Consider the following 17,881-nt stretch of genomic DNA (forward strand, 5'->3'; position numbering starts at 1 on the left):
ATCTCTCACAATCTGTGCAGATAAAGGTCTCGGAGGGCTCCTGAGTTCAATGTCACGCTGGGCAGAAGTGGAGCAAGAGTGGAGGGCGAGTGCGCGCTGTGCAGGCGGGGAGAGACCCTTTCCGGCCAGCAGAGGGCAGCCGAGGGGAGGCGCTGGCGCGCGAGGGCTGAGCGAAGCCTCGCCTCGCTCCGGCAGCCTCAGCCTCAGCACCAGCCGCGGCGGAGCCTGGAGCGCAGCCACTGAGGGCAGCGGCGGCGGCGGGAGCGAGGCGCGCAGGGAGCAGCGGCGCGGGCGGGAAGCAGAAGCCGCCGCCGCCGCCGCCGCCGCCGCGACGGGCAGCCGGGCTCGCCGGCAGCCAGCTCGGGCCCCTGCCCCCTCAGCTTCGTGCCCCCCGGCGCCGGGCGGCCGGCGAGTCTGGAGCCCGCGCCGTCGCCGGCCGCGTCCCCCGGGCATGGAAGGAGGCGGCAAGCTCAACTCCTCGTCCAACAGCCGGGACGATGGCAACAGTGTCTTCCCCGCCAAGGCGCCCGCGACGGGCGCAGGGTCGGCCGCGGCCGAGAAGCGCCTGGGCACCCCGCCGGGGGGCGGCGGGGCCGGCGCGAAGGAGCACGGCAACTCGGTGTGCTTCAAGGTGGACGGCGGCGGCGGCGGCGGCGGCGAGGAACCGGCCGGGGGCTTCGAGGACGCCGAGGGCCCCCGGCGGCAGTACGGCTTCATGCAGAGGCAGTTCACCTCCATGCTGCAGCCCGGGGTCAACAAATTCTCGCTCCGCATGTTTGGGAGCCAGAAGGCGGTGGAGAAGGAGCAGGAAAGGGTTAAAACTGCAGGCTTCTGGATTATCCACCCTTACAGTGATTTCAGGTGAGGACTCCCTGTCGCCGCCCCACCCTCCCTTCCGGGCGCGCCCTCCAACACGCTCCCCCGCGCCTGGGAGGGGGCGCCCGGGGACTCGGAGGGAGGGGTTGCCGGGAGGGCGGGGGGTGGCGCTGCCGGCGGCTTCCACTCGGGCTGAGCTGGCTCGACTCTTCAACTAGTTAACGCCGAGGAGGGGGTGGGATGAGGAGCTCCTGTTGCCCGGGAATCCCAGGGAGGCTCGCCTCCTTTGCCTCGTGAACTTTGAGGACACATCGGGGAAGAAGTCCACGGTGACCCCCAGATGGGAGGATGCTAAGTTGTGCCAGAAAAACTTTTACTTCGGAGATGAGAGTGTAAGGAAGCGGCCAGAAAGTCGTCTTTGGGGTGACTCCCTTCCTCGCGCTGCTTCCCCCAGAAGTGGGTCCCTCAGAAGGGGAAAAAGGCGCTCCTGGGCTGGAGGAGAGGATGGGGCAAGCGGAGACAGTGACTCACAGGTCCTAGCTGTTCCAGCCGCTCTCGCCCCTGGGGAATGTTAATCTGTTTTTCATCTGCTTATAGGCACTGGGCATCCTCAGTGCATTTCTTCAGAATAGTGGCTGGCAGGCTGAGGAAGGGCAGTTTGCGATCGTCCCTGACTTGAGGTATCAGTGGAACAGGCGCTAAGTCGGGCAGCAGCGTGGTAGGAAGCTTCGAGTTCCCGAAACAGAGGCAGGGGGCGTTTCCAGGGCCCCCTTCCTGAAACCGAGAGACACCCTTTCTTGACCTTGACTACAAGTCTGTTTCAGAAATCTCTTTCCCCGTTTCCCAGCTCGGGAACAAGGGCAGAGAGCTGTCAGCTGGCAGGGAAACTGTTTCCGAGAATTAAAATTAAGACGTTTCCCCATCTTATTTGTCGCCCAAGTATTCTTTCGGTTATAAGCTTGTTTAGAGATTATCAAATGAAGGTCGTGAAGTAGATCCTCTTATTAGCGTGCGCACACCCTGCAACTCCCGAATAAGGTTGGGCTTTCCATTTAAAATGATAAAACTCAGGGTGGCATTTATTATTTATTATTTAACTGAACTCTTTCGCAAAGGAATCAGTGGAAGGAGTATGTGTGCAAACTATGCAGTTTTAATAGGCATCTGTTAAACAGCAAACAAATACAGCAATAGAAAGCATTACTTTTGAGTTAAGGGAAATTGCCATCAACTCCATGCCTTGATAGGAGCTGTCCACAGTTCTGAATGGTATTAGCTGTGGAAAACCCAAACTCCGGCCACGCAAAGCCTTGGAGTGACTATCTCCACCTTCTCTGAAATTTATATATTGTCTCAGATATCAGTAGCCTCTGTTATTTGTGCATAGAGTGAATGGAATTTAGGAAGTGTATCGTTTTAAGGTTCTTATTTGCAAAAACATGTAACAAAGTCCAAAGGAGGACTTATAAAATCTAATGACATCTATAGTCTATGGCAAAGAGTTGGACTGGAAGAATGTTTACATTAAGAGGATCTACTAAATAATCAACCACGTTTCCTTCATCAGGAAGATATTTATAGAAGCAAATTTATAAATGACCTTGTTTTCAGGTGTATTAGATTGTCATGTTCTTTAGAATTTTAAAGGTTAAAGTCAAATGTAGAATATTATCTCTCTCTCAATCCTCAGTGGAAATATGTTGCAACCTATTACCTTTTTATCATGAAAAAAGTTTACATGGAAACAGCCTTTAGTCTTAATAACAAAAGTAAGCATGGTGTTTCCAGAAATATATGTGGTTCACTATTCACATGTAAATAAAATGCTACACTTTAATTTTACCTCAGTTAAGTGATCACTCTTGAGTACTTATGATACTTTTATTTCTTGAATAATGTGAAAAGAGATCACACTTTTCAAAATGGTGGCACATATTAAATAATTAAACTTTCACCACCTACTGGATAAAAACATAGAGCCACCTTTCAGGAATTGGAATGATGCGCCAGTATCTTTTGAGTGAATGAAATTCATAAAGTTAAAGATTCTCCACATTTTCTCAAGTGAGTCATATAAGACAAAATATCTTTTAAAAACAACAAAAAATGTTACAAAATAAGAAATAAATTGAAATCAGATGATGGTTTATTTTTATCATACATTTCAAGGAAATGAGAAATAATTAAAAAGTGAGGTAATACTCTAAACAAACTCCAGTGTGGAGTAGTTTGCAATATTTGATTTTCTCTTGTATAGCTGGAGAAAGGAAATGACAGACATAAATCAAACAATTACTAGGTTTAAATTTTTAACTGGAAGGTCTCTGAAAAAAGATAGATTTTAAAACTCATAATTACAATCTATACCAGTTTTCTGAAACAAAAAACTAAGGAAGTAATCATGTACATACTTATTTGCATATGTTAAGACATTTAAATCTTATTATTTCATTAATATTTTTATATGCTCTCAATACCAATAGAAGATTTCTCAAAACCTGTAACATGTCAGGATAATGTAATGACAAAAGCAGAAATAAGAAAGACAAAATTCTAGCAGTACTTTTTTCCTAAAGGAAAAGCAATATGGGAATAATCTCTAACATAATAGAAATGTTATGATTATGATCTGTTCACCTCAGGCTCCTTCCTGAAGAAGGCACTTTAAGGGCAGAGTTTTGCTATGATTCCTACAATACCAAATTTACATTCAGTAATAATTTAGCCACCGAGAAAGTGACACTCAAGAATAAATTTCCATGGAGGGATGGGGAGATACTGGAAATAAAGTTTTTTTTTTTTTAACTTAATACTTTCATAAGCTTTTGCATGGCCAAGAAAGTTTACTCATTCTGCTCTTTGGTCAGCCTGATACTGCTGTGTGTAGTGTGAGCCTGCTACTCCAGGGAATGTCAGGACTTTAACACTGTGCTGATGATCTAATATCCCTATTCAGCATGACTTACAAGGCAAGTCCCTTTCCACTTCCCTCTGGTGCCCGGGCTGTGCTCCCACTGAGACTCCCGCAGAGCTAGCTAGGTGCTTCTCTCACCCACTGGCCCAAGAGAGCTATTGCTGTGTCTGGCAGGTAGTTTTCTCCTACCTCCGGTGTAAGTAGGGCAGAGGCTCTGTATTTCCCTTCTTTCTCAGGAGAGGATGATGTTAGAAACCTTCAGGGACTAAAGAAGAGTCAAATATCAAATACTCCCAATACTGTTAGAAATAACTGGGTGGCAGAAAGGGAAGCATGATGATGGAAACAGAGATCACAGTGATGTCCCAGGAGCCAAGGAAGGCATTCAGTGTCTGAGAGCTGGAAAAGGCAAGGACCGGATTCTCTCCCCTAGAGCCTGCCGAAGGAACATAGACTTTAATTTTGATCTCATAAGACTTGGTTTTGTTTTGTTTTTTGGAAATGATTAGGTGGGAGCTAGAGAGTTTAGTAAAGAAAAGCTTATGTTCTTGTTTATATCATGGTATATAATCCCCCAAACTAGGGAAACTATTGTTACTTAAAAAGTAAAATTACACTGATCTTTGTGTAGTGAGGACGTGGTCTCAGTCTTACTGAGTTTCATGTGCACAACATACACAAAAACAAGTATCTAATTAGGTGGTTAAATGTGATTTTTTTTTTTTGCGATCACTAACAGTGGTTATATATTTATTAGTTAAAATTTTACTTTTAATTTATTTAATAAAAAATGGACACTGGCATAGCATTGTGCTTTCAGAGCCAATCCATGGTTATGATACAATTGTTCAGATGGATTGGAAGAGTAGAGTACTTTTGCAGGTGGTTTTTATTATTTGGGTAATTTACCTTGAAAGAATTTATCACCAGACTATTTGCCATTTCAGGGATGCTGACGTTATTTTCCGGGATCACACTTATATAAGGGCTCTTTTATAGATAATGCTCCCGTTTCATATATATTGTCAGCCAACATCTTGCCTCTGGTAAGGGAGGAGATTTTATATCTTGACTTGTTATTTCTTCTGCTTCTCGTCAATCAGTGTGAGTAACTGTACGAAAAGCTTATTGTGTCGTAAGCACACAAGGACTCTAGGGATGGGAGTCACTTCCTGAAATGTTGCCATTTCTGGCCTCGCATCTCTGCCTGTGATGCAGCCACAATAGTAGTGCTGTTAGAGGTCACAGATGTGTTCATTAGTGAAGGGAGGCTTCACCCATATTACACAGTATGTCAGAGAAACCTTTGTTTCCGGGAGCTTCTCATGAAAAAAACAATTCAACCTTCTGGGCTTTAAGGACTAATTAGCCTACTGTTATGTTATCTTTGTGCTGAGTGCAGTCTACTCTCTCAGCAATGCTCCTGTTATTTGCTTTCCATATCATCGCAGCCAAAATCAACCTTAAGAATTTATTTATTTTCTCTGTTAGGTGAACCTTTTTATAGCTTATAAATTCAATTAAGTTTTTCTTAGGGGCTCTAGGCCCAATTAAAGTGAAATTATTTGAAAGATTTGGAAGTATGAATTTCTTTCATTACTTTTTCTTGGTATATGTGTAAGTTACAAAGCTAAATTTTATTTAATGTTTCACTATTTCATTGCATTTGGTAGATATGACTGTGGTATTATACTACTAAAATGTTACAAGAGGTCTTGCATTCTTTTCTGAGCAACTTTCCCTTTAAACCTACTTTTGGGGACTTGGTATAAATTGAGAGACTTTGGGCAGATGTGTTTTCACCAATTCACAGTTAATTATGTGGACTTACAGCTATGAACTTGAATGTTGATGAGTAATGCAAGAATTTTAAATGCATTGAAACAATATATTACTTATTATCAAGAGCTCATTTCACAAAATCAAATTAAGCTATATCTACTTGGTCAAAAACCACAAACCAAAACAACATCAACACCGAAAAGCAACTTAAGCAGTATTTGTAATTCTGCATTATTCCACTTCATGAATTTATATCCCAAAGTGAGTAAGAGGCAAGCAGAGTATATCTGATGTGATGCTCATGTGAACATTTTGCCATTCTAAGTGTAATTCTTTTATTTAGAAGAGAATTTTCTTCATTACTTAGAGACAAAAATTGGGCTAAGCATGAGGACTTTCAAATATAGTTTCTTGTAATTACAATACAAATTATGGTAGACCATAACCCTACATGGTCTGGGTCTGTGACAAATTTTCATTTTATCATTTTCTGTAAAGAAGTAACAAACTACAAATTAAGCCGACACTATATATTTTAGCAGTAGAGGTGGTGGTAATGAAGGAAAAAATCTTCATACACTAGGAAAAAAGACTATTTTCACTTACACTAAGTACTTTTCTTCTATAAATCATTTTCTTTGTGAAGGCATCTTGATGTACAACTTACCATTATTTTTCCAGGAAAAAAAATCAAGGGAATGTGGTAATGCTTCCTGGTGCATCCTGGAATTATCTATGTTTTTGCAAAATAAACCATCCTGGTTCTATTAATTCTCTGTGTTGTGTTGTGTGTGTGTTGTGCATGTGGATAGAAACTATTCAAGGGACATCTGTATATGATTATATGCACATAAGCATATATATATTGACATGGATTTTTAAAAAAGATTTTATTTGTTTATTTGAGAGAGGGAGAGAGAGGGGGAGAGAGAGAGAGAGCATGAGAAGGGGGAGAGGCAGAGGGAGGGGGAGACTCCCTGCTGAGCGGGAAGCCTGACAGGGGACTCAATCCCAGGACTCTGAGATCATGACCAGAGCTGAAGGCAGATGCTTAACCGACTGAGCCATTCAGGCGACATTGATTTATTTTTGAGTTGAACGTTTATCTGACACATTTCACCCAAGTGTGAATGACAAAAATTGATGTGATGACCCTTTTCAAGTTTATTAGTTAATTTCTCCTTAATATTCTTGAACCATTTCACCTAATAACTGACCACTGAGTTAAAGTAAAATAGAATTATATGTGTCCTGGATTTACAATTGAACCATCTTATTACATAGACCTGTTTTTATTTTCAAGAAATTAGCTCTAATGCTAAATTAGTAAGGCTGATTACACACATACAGAATTAGCAACTATTTACAAATTTTATACATTCATTTTAAGTAGGGCTGTAATGAACATCTTTGTGTGTTACTCTTCATTATATTTTGGGCAGAGTTCAGGGAAATGGAATTACTGACTGTGAACATTTTACAGATTCTATCCATATCAACTTTACCAATTTAATACTGCCACCAGTTGAGACCTTTTTTAAAATTATGAGTGATGTATGTTTACAGGGTGGTTGATATTTCTGTTTAGACGTACATAAGCAGTTTTAGGAGAGAAAGTCAAAACTATATTCTATTCATAGAGTGGGAAGAGTGATCTTAAAAAACAAATATTATTCAATATCTAATAATATCATGCTGCTTAAAACCCTTCAGAGGCTTCCCATTACTTTTAGAGTACATTTGAGCTACGAGATCTTGCACAATTTCAATTTATCTATGTAACCTCATCACCCATAATTTACTCCCTCACTGTTTTCTAGCCACTGGGTAAATTTTCAGCTCCTGCAGTAAGCTGAGTTCTCTCCTGTCCCAGAGATTTTGATGTGACATTTAACCTCACTGCCTAAGATTCTCTTTTAATTTTTTGTCATTCTGCATCACAGTTAGTTTCTCCTTGTCATTTGGCTTTCAGTTTAATCATTGTGATCACCCTCAGCCTTTACCCCTATTTAATTTTCTGAATCTCTCATTTCACTAGAATTTATCATTATATGTATGTCCCTTTGCTAGAATTTACGTTCCACGATGTCTTCAACATTATTCAATTTTATATTCCTAATGCCATAAAAGTGCTGTAAGAGATTTTTTTTCTTAAATTTTCTCAGATGCGTTATTTTTTAAAAGCTTTTCTGAGATATAATTAAGATACAATACAATTCTCATTTAAAGTGTATGATTGAGGGGTGCCTGGGTGGCTCAGTCATTAAGCGTCTGCCTTCGGCTCAGGTCATGATCCCAGGGTCCTGGGACCAAGCCCCGCATTGGGCTCCCTGCTCAGTGGGAAGCCTGCTTCTCCCTCTCCTACTCCCCCTGCTTGTGTTCCCTCTCTCGCTGTGTCTCTGTCAAATAAATAAATAACATCTTTAAAAAAATAAAGTGTATGATTGAATTTTTTTTTACTATGTTCACAGATTGTACAACCATTATCCAAATCAATTTTAGAAAATTTTATCCAGGTAGGAACCCATAGCCATTAGCACTCATTTCTGTTTCCCCTTCCCTTTTCCCCCATAGCTCTAAGCAACCAACAATCTACTTTCTGCCTCTAGAGATTTTTTTTTTCCTGGACATTTCGTTTCAGTGGAATGGCATGTAGTCTTTTGTTATTGGCTTCTTTCACTTAGCATATTTTCAAGTTTCATCCATGTTTTGTAGCATGTTTCAGTACTTTTTTTTTTTTGCTGATATGAACATTCTTGTACAATTTCTTGTGCAGAGAAAAATTTTCATTTCTCTTAGAATTGAAATTCCTGAGTCAACATAACAGACTTTTAACAAATATTATTGAATAAATGGGTGAAGAATTAGTCAGCAACCAGGGTGTGCACACATTTAATCTTAGAGTTAGTAAATCCAGATAAAGCAAGCTCTTTCTTTCCCTATAGCAATACCTAGCATCCACTCCCCACACTGCCACCTGCAAGGACGTGTCACAACTATTACATCTCTCTGCCCAGGATAGATGACTAAATGAAACTGCAGGGAGGTTAAGCAGCATGAACATGGTGACATAGATTGTAAGAACTGGGCCAGGAATTCAGCTCTTTTGAATCTTATTCTGTCACTCCAACTCTTTTACCCAAAAGGAAACAAGGCTACTAGTATAAATAATTCTAACCTGCAGGGGAACATTATGGATTAAACCTAATTATTTATTCTTCCTACCTCTTGAAATCATTCCAAAATAATTTGAGAAGACACAGAGATACAGAAATAAATAGAAGAAAGAAGAGAAAGCAGAGGAACAAGAGATCTCAAAAACATTTTGGGAAATAGAAGGCTAGTGGAGAAATTATATTTTACTTCCACAGTCCTTCACCATTGAACCCCAGAAGTGTTTAGGACGTGAGGTACTAATTAAGAAACAGTTTCGAGGAAAGCCAGGCTGAAACCAGGAGGATTAAATAAGGGTCTTCATTGTGAATACAGAACTCTCAGGCTTAACATTAGAATGCTTGGAGCCAGGTCAGTTCTCCCCAAGCAGGAAACTGGAGAAAAATACATCCAATGGGAGACATTTCAAAGCCTACAAATTCTTATTCTTTATCTAATGACTTTGCAAAAAGCCTTACATGTGTACATAGAGACTGTAATTACATTTTGTTATTCTATCATCTAATGTGATCTGTAAGCAAAAGATTATGAGTCTTTTGAGAAAAGTCTCCATCATAAGAGAGAAAGACTAAATCAAACAGCAAAAGAAAGTCCAGAGAACAGAGAAGCATTTGTGGTTAAGGAAAATTACAACATTGTTAAAAAATTGTCTGTAAATTATATCTTCAGGAAGATATTTTATGTATGCAATAAGAACAATATGCAATGAGAAGAGTACCCAGGAAGTAAAAAAAAAGAAAAAAAAAGCACGCACGTGTAGTAAGTTGGCACATAAAGTCTAAGAAACCTCTCAGAATTAGGACAAAGAAAAAAAAAGAATAGAAACTATCACAAAATAAAGGATAATTCATAAGGTCAAAATCTATAAAAAGAGTTTCAGAATGAGAACAAAGTGTGAAAATGGACATATGGAATTAACAGAGACATTTTAAACAAAATTTTCCAGATAGCAGGAAGTGAAATGTCTTTTCTGAGAAACTCAGAGAGTGCTTACCATCATGAAAGGAAAAGACCCCACCAAGGGTAATCACACACAAGCTTCAGAACAGGATTGAGTCAGAAAAAAATACTAAAACTTTTCAAAGAGAAATTTACATATCAAGAAGTGGGAAAAGTACTGTAAGCTAAATGATAATGTAATGGTCTACAAAATTCTGGGCTTTAGTTTCCTCAATTATAAAATGAGGAAAATAATATATGTATCTTTTCAGGTTGTTGGAGTGATACATATTTTATGTTCATATTATGAATATTTTTATAGTGTCTAGATACGTAGTGCTTAGAAATTATGCTCTGCACTTAATGCTGTGTGTTAACTATTATTATGAAATTAAAATTGAAACAATTAAGTAGTGTGAACTATTTGAGAAAAGAAAATACTCTTTGTACATACTTAACAACCTTTAGAATTCTTTAAAGCACACATGTGTCTGTGAAGGCAGGGCCATTAACTGTTAGGCTGTTCTGTTTCTTTATCTTAGAAGTCTGGGCAGCAGAAGCCCTGATGTACAATGGCAGTTTCTGTGTGTGCTATGTAAAATAGTTTCACTCATGAGGCAATTAGCATTACAAAGTTTCTAATGCATCCTCTAGCTGCAAAATTTTCCGGATATACCATTATTATCTTCTAAGTTGGTGTAGAATGCTACAGTAGTGAACATTTAGAATAGCTTTTAGGGAAAATTCTAATGGCATTGAGTTGCATGTACTCCTTCCTGTTAATCTTTATTTTCATCAGAGAGTGGCATAGTTAAACCATTTGGGATCTTATTTCAAATCAGTTAAATGTTATATATGAGCCAAATAAGATGATTCATAACTTGCTAAAGTCTTTCATTTTTTTTATTGTCAAATTTAATAGCCTATGAAAAATGGTTATTTGGAAATACAATTTAAGAAAGATCGCAAATTTAAAAGAATGATTTTTTAATCTTTTTTAAACATCATTTCAAGCAGATGTCACTTATTACCCTTGCAGAATGTGTTAGCCTTGTTTTTTTTTTTAAAAAATACCTTATTAAAAATTATACAATCTTTGTTGTTTGAAAGATGTGAGCAGAGGCTAAAAAAATGAATACTGAATGTTATGTTAGTGGTACTGATAGGGAAAATAGTATTCCTTATTTTTTCTATAGAAGAGTTATTCATTATTTAAATAATTATTTTTAAAAAGGTTCTTTGTTCTGAGCAGTAAATTTGATATTTGTTTTGAATAATCATGTAATGAATTAGGTTGAAGATTAGTGACAGATATATTGTCTGGGATTCAGATTTTTTTTTGATATATAAAACAGCAGAGATCTATGCTGACACCACCTAGTTATGGTTGTACATGTATTGAATAATATAAATAACCCAAGAATTCTATTAGCTGTAATTATTGATATCCTAATCATTCATGCCTATCCATTTACTGACTCTTAGGCTGTCAGGCTCATAGGATACTTTAAGAATCAAACGAAAGCTGCGGATCCTCTGTCCTAGAAAAGTGCGTATATTCACAAAATTTTGTCTGTGATTTCAAGAGGTTTGTGGTTCCCTGTAAGCACATTTATTTTTGGATGCCAGGTTAGGACTTCCTGAACTACCTAATGTTTTTACACAGAAATACGATGCTAAAAACAATGGGTAGAAAATACCTGGAGACAGAGTTTTGTTTGGACAAGCCATTTAAGAATTAGGACTGTAGCTGGAAAGACTTGTCTTGAGAGGGAGAGAGAATTCCCTGTCAACCAAGAAGTTTAGTTCTGAGGGTAGATACTTGATCAGGGATTGAATAGAGATTTGTTCTTGATGGGTCAGTCAGTGCAATAAGGCACAAAGTTATAGCTAGAAACATATTTGGGATGAGAACACACCAATTATTTTTTGCAGATGATGTTTACCTGCTTTAAAAAGCCGATTGAACCAGCTGATAAATGATCAAATTAACTGCAAAGTTCAGTAGGATGGCTGATTATAAGATAAATATGTTAAAATATATCAGTAACTTTCCTACATTTTAACAACCATGATTGAGGATATATAATAGAAAAGGAATCACTGACTACAAAAGCCAAAAATATAAACTCTATACCCACATTTGAAATTTGAAAAAACTTGAAAAAAAATTCAAATCAATATATAAAAGATAAGTTATACAACAAATAGTATTTTTTTTAAAGATTTTGTTTATTTATCTGACAGAGAGATAGAGACAGAGCACAAGCAGGGGGAGTGCCAGGCAGAGGGAGAAGCAGATTCCCCATGGAGCAGGGAACCCAATGCGGGGCTCGATCCCAGGACCCTGAGATCGTGACCTGAGCCAAAGGCAGCCGCTTAACTGACTGAGCCACCCAGGCGCCCCATACAATAAGTAGTATTAATCAACTAAAATAGTTGAATAAAATCCATTCTCATTAGTTTGCAGTAAAGTTAAATCCAATAATTTAATTTATTGGATTTAAATTATAAATTTATAAAAGGTAAAAACAACTGAAATCAGAGTGCCTAGAAAAATATTCATCAATTACTTAATAATGTTGCCATGGAGCACAGCTTTCCAACATAGTGCTCTAAAGACTGTGTAAAGTGTTGCAACCTTTCTGGGCGCCTGGGTGGCTCAGTTGGTTAAGCGACTGCCTTCGGCTCGGGTCATGATCCTGGAGTCCTGGGATCGAGTCCCGCATCGGGCTTCCTGCTCAGCAGGGAGTCTGCTTCTCCCTCTGACCCTCTTCCCTCTCGTGCTTTCTATCTCTCATTCTCTCTCTCTCTCTCTCTCAAATAAATAAATAAAATCTTAAAAAAAAAAAAAAAAGTGTTGCAACCTTTCTGAAGGTCTATTTTTTTTATTATGTTATGTTAATCACCATACATGACATCATTAGTTTTTGATGTAGTGTTCCATGATTCATTGTTCACGTATAACACCCAGTGCTCCTTCTGAAGGTCTAATTTGACCCTTATAAAAAGTTCTTGAAAATGTATAAGCTAGTAGATTATCTTACAGAAAAAAATATGACATGTTCATGGATACAAGGATGATCCCTGTAATATTTTTCATAATAGTAGCAAGATATAAACAAATATAACCTGAGTAAAATTTCAACCTTGTCCAAAACCCTGCTTATCAGTTATTCCCTATATCTCTGCCCTGCCTTTTCTTCATAGAACTTATCAGAATTTATTATATTATATGAAATGTTTTGTTTATCTAATTTGGTTTTGATCTTTCCTCATCTATAATTAAGCCTCACTTAGGGGCTTAACTATAACCCCTGTATAAAGCACTATATTCCCAAGCCTAGCTCCATGCTTGACATAAAGTAGGCACTCAATAAATATGAGTGAATGAAGAAATTTTAGCAATATTATGCTCAGGCTTCGTTTTCATACACAATTTTCAAGAACCAGATGGTCTTTCCCCGTTTCCTACAAAAAATGGAATATTTTAATTTAGTGCAGATAGCCTAACCTAACACACAGAAATATGTATGAGAAATAAAGTTTGAAGCTATTTAAAATAATATGCATACATACTTGTATTAATTCAGTTTACTGCAATGCTTGTTTTTATGTAGTCTTTAAAAAATTTGGGAATATATGTTGTGGATATCTTGGGATGACTCCTGTTTCACAGCCCCATAAATGCTGTTTAAATGTCATTGCCTTTGAAATCAATTCTGTCTTCATCAAAATAGAGCTGAAAATCTCTCTCTTTGGGCAATGACATTAAGAAGGAATAACTTACATTACTTTTTGGTACGCATCATTTTTTTTTTCTTTTGCCAAATTGTGTTGTCTTGGTATAACGGTGCACATTTCAAGCCCTGTCATGTGGAGATTGGAAATTAACACTGTCTCTATAGGTATAATTAATAAAATATTGAGTCAGTGTTTTGAAAGAAGATTATTTTAAACTTTGACTCTGTGGTAAGTAGGTTTTTTTTGTGTGTTCACCAAACTTAAAAAAAAAATCCAACCAAATTTTTCTGAATAAGCACTATTAAATGGATCCTTGTGGAATGTTAATGGAAAGGATATCATAGATCTTGATACAAGAAAATTGAAGTTGACATAATTTTTAAAAGGAAAGGGAACTTGAGTCTTAGAAGACAGTGGTAGCTTAGTTTTTGCACATAAAAAATAGAGCAGATAGCAAAACCAAAACACATGGACAACATTTATAGCAAAACTATCCCCATGAACCTAAAAGATAAATAGGTTGGGACAAACCTGTACCCACTGCAAGCCCTGTGTTTTCTGAACCTCCATGTAGGTTGAAGGAAGGAAATAATGAGAATCAAGTTTATCTGGTAGATCAGAGAATAGGCAGACATCCCACATAACCAACAGGTATATGTTGGAGAAGCAGCCAAAACTGGGATGGGATTGGCACAATCCAAGAGCAAGAGGTCTGCAGTAATTTCAAGAGGAAAAACGCTTGTCCCAGGTCTGGGGCTGGAAGTACATATTAAGGGCCTGGAACAACTTGACGTACCAGATAGTAAGGAAATTATCAAAGACTACCAGGGTAATATAAAAAGGAATCAGGAGCCAACTTGAAGAATTCAAGATGAGTTTCAAAAAGGATGAGAATTTCAACAAATTCAAACTCAGCAGGTGTTTGAATTTGAGTTCATAATGATCCAAAAAATGGTTAACTTCTGACACTCATGGGGACTTAATTCCTTACCTTGAAACTTGGGTAAATAAAAGAAACAAATCAAGCATTTACCCTGCTTTGCCTATGTTATCTGAGCCAATGTATAGCCAAATAATAGAAGAAGAAAAGAGTGTCTTTATAAAACTTTTAAAGTTAATACATGAAAAGGTAATGATATTATTAGAAAATTACCCTTTTACCACCACCATTCAATTAATGCATCTAGATGTTGAGCATCAGTGACCACTAATAAGAAGAAAGAGCAAAGCCAGATATTGCATTTTCTTGATTAAAGAACACACACCAGCTGTAGTTTTGCCAAGGGAATGGAATCTGAGTCTCATCTGGCCTCTGGGTCCAGGTGCCAAACTTCAGGAAATACGGAGGGCCATGGAGTATGCTGAACTTGTACCTTGAGCTTGTAATCAGCAAAATTCAGTGTTGGAGAATCGATGGGCCTGCCACCCAGGCTCTTCAGCAAATAGTAAGGAAAAGAATGAGATGGAGAGAAATTTGTAGGTTAAGAGATACTCTGCAAGTGAGGGTTTGAGGCAGATCAAACTATGCAATTTAGGGATGCATAATTGTGATGAAACTATATACAGAAGTTCAAGGAAGAAACTACTGTGAAAGTCAGCAAAACTGTTATTTCGGAGGGTGCTCAGGGGCTGTGATTGGGATGGTGCACTTGGCAGGCCTTCCTAGGGGCAGTTCTAGTAAAGTTCTAGTTCTTGTCCTGGCTGGTGGTTTCAAGGATGTTTGATTTATAAAATCACTGTTTTCTCTATCTGTTTATTTTACAATAAAAAGTAAGGAAAAAAGGGAAAGATTAATTTTCACAAAGAAAGATCAGGCTATAATGAAAAAGAAGTGTACTACTACTATTTATCTTTCTGTTTTACTCACAATCTGATTTGTATTTGGAGCAAAACCCTAATTATGCTAAGGCAAGGCAAGATAATGCAACTTTTTGGTGGGAAAATGACCCAGGCATGGTCTCAGAAACGTCAGAACCTTAACTCTTCTAACTTGATTTGAGGAGATGTTCGATCTCTTTGAAGCTAGTCTGTAAAATTTGAGAAAATGTTATCTGTCTCCTTAAAGATGTTGTGATAATAAGATAATGTGTGAAAGGTGTTTGACAGCTAGCCAATATTTAACAAATAGTAAATTCCCTTTTTAGTTTCTTTTTGTTATCCTCTTAAGTGATTAATATATAAGTACAAATAAACATTAGTGGTTTATCTAAAAGACATTGGATTATACTCATGAATTCACTCATTCAGTAAATATTTAGAGTGCTGAGTATGTTTTCAGGGAACACTAGGTGCTTTCAATGTGAGAAAGAATGAAACTACCAGTAACAGTCCTTCAGAGGCTTTTTGTCTGGTAAAGAAGACAGGCACATAAGGATTTAACTTTAATGGAGGGAAAGAATGCCAATAGGGAAGTTGTACAAAAATGAGATACCACTGAAGAAATCATGATATATTGATCATATAATATTTAATCAGCTAAATTTTATAATTTTTTACTATTTCTGAGAGTTTTGTTGCAAACCATCACAGATAGTCAATACTTTTGCACGTACTTTTTTTTGTAAAAAAAATAATTGCTGGGGTAAAATTATCTCAGATATTTAACCTTTAAGTCTTTATTAGTCTGTTGTTACACTGTTGTGATTCTAGAAAGCATAAAGTATTTTCAGGCTAGTCTTTAGTCAGTCAAGTCAAGAATTATTTCAGAATTGTGTGTTTTTTTAAAAGGTAGAAAAATCCATTGGAAGATAGCAAAGGGATTTACTTATTGACTAAAATGTGGACTGCCTCTATATCTCTTTTCTATGGAAAATAAATCTAATGTATATTCCTTCTGTATCAACACATCATGTTGGAAAGAGAGAATAGTTCTTAACCTACTTTCCTATCTTCAATTTTTAACTTGATCATGATTGTTAATTGCCTGGGTGTCCTTTAACCATCTATTTCCATGATTCTTTCCCAGAGGCTTGGTTTAATTTTAAAAGTGCAGTGTATTCAGCCCTAATTATGTGAGAGCTCACTGCAGGCAAACAGCAAGAGATAGTCATGACCAAAATATATTCTTAAATCAGTGAGACAGATACCACAAGCACATTGCTATAAACATTTAATGCCTAGGAAATATAACCATGTAAGGTAATATTTAGAAGCTAGTGATGTTTGAAAATAAAATTCCTTTCTAGAAACATACCTTCACTAACTGATTTTTAAAATATATGTATTTTTGTGGTTTTATATTTTTTATTTCTCTTATCAAGTATTTAACAAGGCGATCACCCCCACAGCCTCAAATTCTTTTATTATCAATAACTAGACATGAGGTGGTTTTACTTTCTGAGTCTGAATGAAGTTCACAAAATATACAATCTGTGTACCTGTAAATACTGTCCACTGTTTTCTTTGAAAAGCATGCTACTATATTGACTAAATGTCTACAATAAATCAAGAATTTTAAGCATTTTTCATCACAGTTTTACATTAATTTAGTGGGGGAAAGAATTATTGTTGAAATGTTTTGCCTGGTCATTCATGGGACAAGCAACAGTCAGTGATTTATTCTACAGAGGCAAAATGTGGGATTATCTCCTAAATTCTAACTATGTGCCAGATACTGTTTTAAGTGTCTTTATTTATACAATAGTACTGAATCCTTTGAGCAACCCTAAACATGTATTATTTGTGTCATATTACAGTCTAGAAAACCAGATTATGGAGTGGTTAGGTGGTCAGACAGCTTCTAAGTAGAGAAGCTTGGATTTGAACCCAAGGATCTGGCTCAAAGCCCAGGATCTTAACCACTTATCCCAGAGGAATTTAGTCATATCCTGACCCAGTTGACTCAGTCTTTTTCTCTGACTTGATTAAAAAATGTAGTGTTAGAATGTATATATTCTTGTCCTGCCTATAAGAATCTTAGTTATTTAGGTGATGGTCTTGAATGGGAAATGGTACCCCATTAGCCAAGAATTGACTGCATTTTTCTGAAAGTTCACTTCCAGTTCACCTGTTGGATTGAATTCTATGTGTAAAACCCTACTTATTCCAAATGCTTATTTCTCTTTATAAAAAGCTAAATATTTAACAATAAAGAGTTAAGGGTAAATCTTGAGAATTGAAATGTTCTTATCCAGGCAGGCAACTAAGACAGAAATAAAATATAAAAGACTTTTTTTTGGCTCTACTTAAATTTAGTACTCCAGAAAACGTAAGAACTAGTGAAAACAATTCTATTTCCTAAAATACTTCTAATTTCCTTTCATTATTTTTTTTTTTGGTATACTTTTAAATGATAGTGCTTACGTACCAGAATGAACAGGCTATTAAAATGAAAATAGCAAGGAAGAGCTGCACGCATAGTGAAGGCATTGAGAGGTGTATGGAAATAGAAAGAAGCTGTAAAACTTTAGCTACAGATATTATCGAAGAAAGTTAGAGCTATTACACTAAAAGGTCAATGTTTGCTATTAGGTTGCAGTCTACAACCACATAAATATTCCAATCTTCAAAATC

At 37.5% G+C, this 17,881-nt stretch overlaps 1 protein-coding gene across 1 annotated transcript in view; it reads left to right on the forward strand.

Moving 5' to 3' along the window:
• Positions 1 to 451: 451 nt before the first annotated feature.
• HCN1 (hyperpolarization activated cyclic nucleotide gated potassium channel 1) overlaps positions 452 to 17,881 on the forward strand; it is a 403,649-nt gene continuing 386,219 nt past the window's right edge. The window contains exon 1 of the mRNA XM_027604233.2: positions 452 to 861. Coding sequence (XP_027460034.1) covers positions 452 to 861 — 410 coding nt within the window. The remainder of the gene's footprint in view (positions 862 to 17,881) is intronic.

Source organism: Zalophus californianus, chromosome 5 (genome assembly GCF_009762305.2).
Source record: "Zalophus californianus isolate mZalCal1 chromosome 5, mZalCal1.pri.v2, whole genome shotgun sequence".
Lineage (NCBI taxonomy): Eukaryota > Metazoa > Chordata > Mammalia > Carnivora > Otariidae > Zalophus > Zalophus californianus.